Genomic DNA, 1,715 nt, shown 5'->3' with positions numbered 1-1,715 from the left:
GTAATTCATTCAGCTTCTCCTCTAGGAATTTGGATGCCATACCACTAGGTGAATATAGCTTCATTACTAATGGTGCCTTTTAAGATGATGTTTCCTTCCTTTTCCCTTTTAATGAGATTGATTTTTGCTTTTCCTTTGTATGATATTAGGATCACTATCCCAGATATTTTTTATTTCAGTTGAGGCTTAATATATTTTGCTCCAATTTTTTACCTTTTACCTGTGTATATCTCTGCTTCAAATGTGTTTCTTGTAAACAATATATCGTAGGATTCTAGTTTTTAATCCATTCCAATATCCCCTTCTCTTTTATATCCCATTCACATTTTTTTTTTTGTTAAGAAACCAATGTTTATTTTCCATCCGCATTTTCCCAACACTATTAGAGCATCTGGGTAAAACTTAGGACCACTCTGTGGTAGTTCCTACCCATTCAATGGCCTGAGCAGTAGGAGCTTCAGACCAGTCCTCAGTAGCCAGCTGAGCACTCCAATCTTCAGTAGGGAACTGCTGAATGGGCCAAGATGGCACCTGGATGCCCTCAGACTAATCAGCCAACCTCTGGCTGAGCAGCAGTGAATTCTGGGGCAGGTGCAGTCCATTCACACTGAAATTCCTCCTTTGTCACTGCCTTCTCAGCTGCAGCCTTCTCTTCCTTTTCAATCTCCTCTGGATCTCTGTAGAAGTAAAAATCAGGCATGACCTCCCATGGGTGCTCATGGGAGATTGTACCACACATCTGCAGGACTTCTCGGGCCAGCATCCACCACATCAGACCCACTGAGTGAGCTCCCTTGTTGTTACAAGGAATGGCAATGTCCACATAGCAAAGTGGGGAGTCTGTGTTGCACAGTGCAATGGTTGGAAGGTTAACATATGATGCTTCAGTCAAAGGCTGATGATCTGCCCGAGGATCAGTGACCACCAAGAGGCGAGGCTCCCTGAAAGCTGCCTGGATCTGGTTAGTGAAGGTGCCCAGGGTGAAGCATCCAGCAATAGGTGTGGCACCAGTGGCAGCAGCAAATTTCCGAACGGCTCTCTGGCCAATGTTCCTGGCTGAGATGACACTAACATCAGCTGGATTTTCAATGGCAACAATGGCACGAGCTGCCAGCAGAAGCTTTTCCCAAGTTCTTTTCAACTTAATGATATAGATGGCGTCACTCTTCCTTTTGTAGATACACTGTTCCATCTGGAAGTCCAAATTGGTGCCACCCAAATGGGTGCCTGCAGCAAGGAATTTGAGAACATCCTCCTCCTTCATCTGCAAGACATCCAGGACTCCGGACATTGTGAAAGTTTCCCTTGAAAGTTACGACAGAAACCGTGAACAATGCCGTATGGACCCCTCTTCTGGGCAACGCAGAAAGGCCCATTCACATTTATAGTTAGGATTACTAATTCTGTATTTCCCTCCATGCTACTTTATTTATACTTTTCTCTTTCCTTTTCTCTTATTCCTCCTCGCCAAAATTTTTACCACCTTTCCCCTTTGACTTTTCTTTTAAGAATTTAACTTTCAGTTTATTTTCACTTCTACTTTCCCTTCCCTTTTATCAATCCCTTCTTGCCTTGTCTCCCCTTCCCTGTAGATTAATTTAGATTTTTAAACCCAAGTGGAAATATATCTTATTCCCTCACTGGGCTAAATCTATTGAATAGAATTTACTCAGCATTCACATTCTCTGTTCTTTCCCTTTAAAATTATAAATCTT

At 42.6% G+C, this 1,715-nt stretch overlaps 1 protein-coding gene across 1 annotated transcript; it reads right to left on the bottom strand.

Annotated features, from left to right (window-relative positions):
• Nucleotides 1-550: 550 nt before the first annotated feature.
• Nucleotides 551-1,291, bottom strand: LOC141491764 (small ribosomal subunit protein uS2-like). Its single transcript, XM_074192599.1, has one exon. It carries the CDS (start codon nt 1,289-1,291, stop codon nt 551-553), a length of 741 nt encoding a protein of 246 aa, XP_074048700.1.
• Between the last annotated feature and the right edge of the window lie 424 nt (nt 1,292-1,715).

This window comes from Macrotis lagotis, chromosome 6 (genome assembly GCF_037893015.1).
Source record: "Macrotis lagotis isolate mMagLag1 chromosome 6, bilby.v1.9.chrom.fasta, whole genome shotgun sequence".
NCBI classification, from domain to species: domain Eukaryota; kingdom Metazoa; phylum Chordata; class Mammalia; order Peramelemorphia; family Peramelidae; genus Macrotis; species Macrotis lagotis.
The sequence above is the reverse complement of the archived record's forward strand: the minus strand, read 5'-3'. Positions and strand labels throughout refer to the sequence as shown.

Coding starts and splice junctions, on each gene's coding strand:
- LOC141491764 (XM_074192599.1), bottom strand. CDS start 1,291: ATGTCCGGAGTCCTGGATGTCTTGCAGATGAAGGAGGAGGATGTTCTC.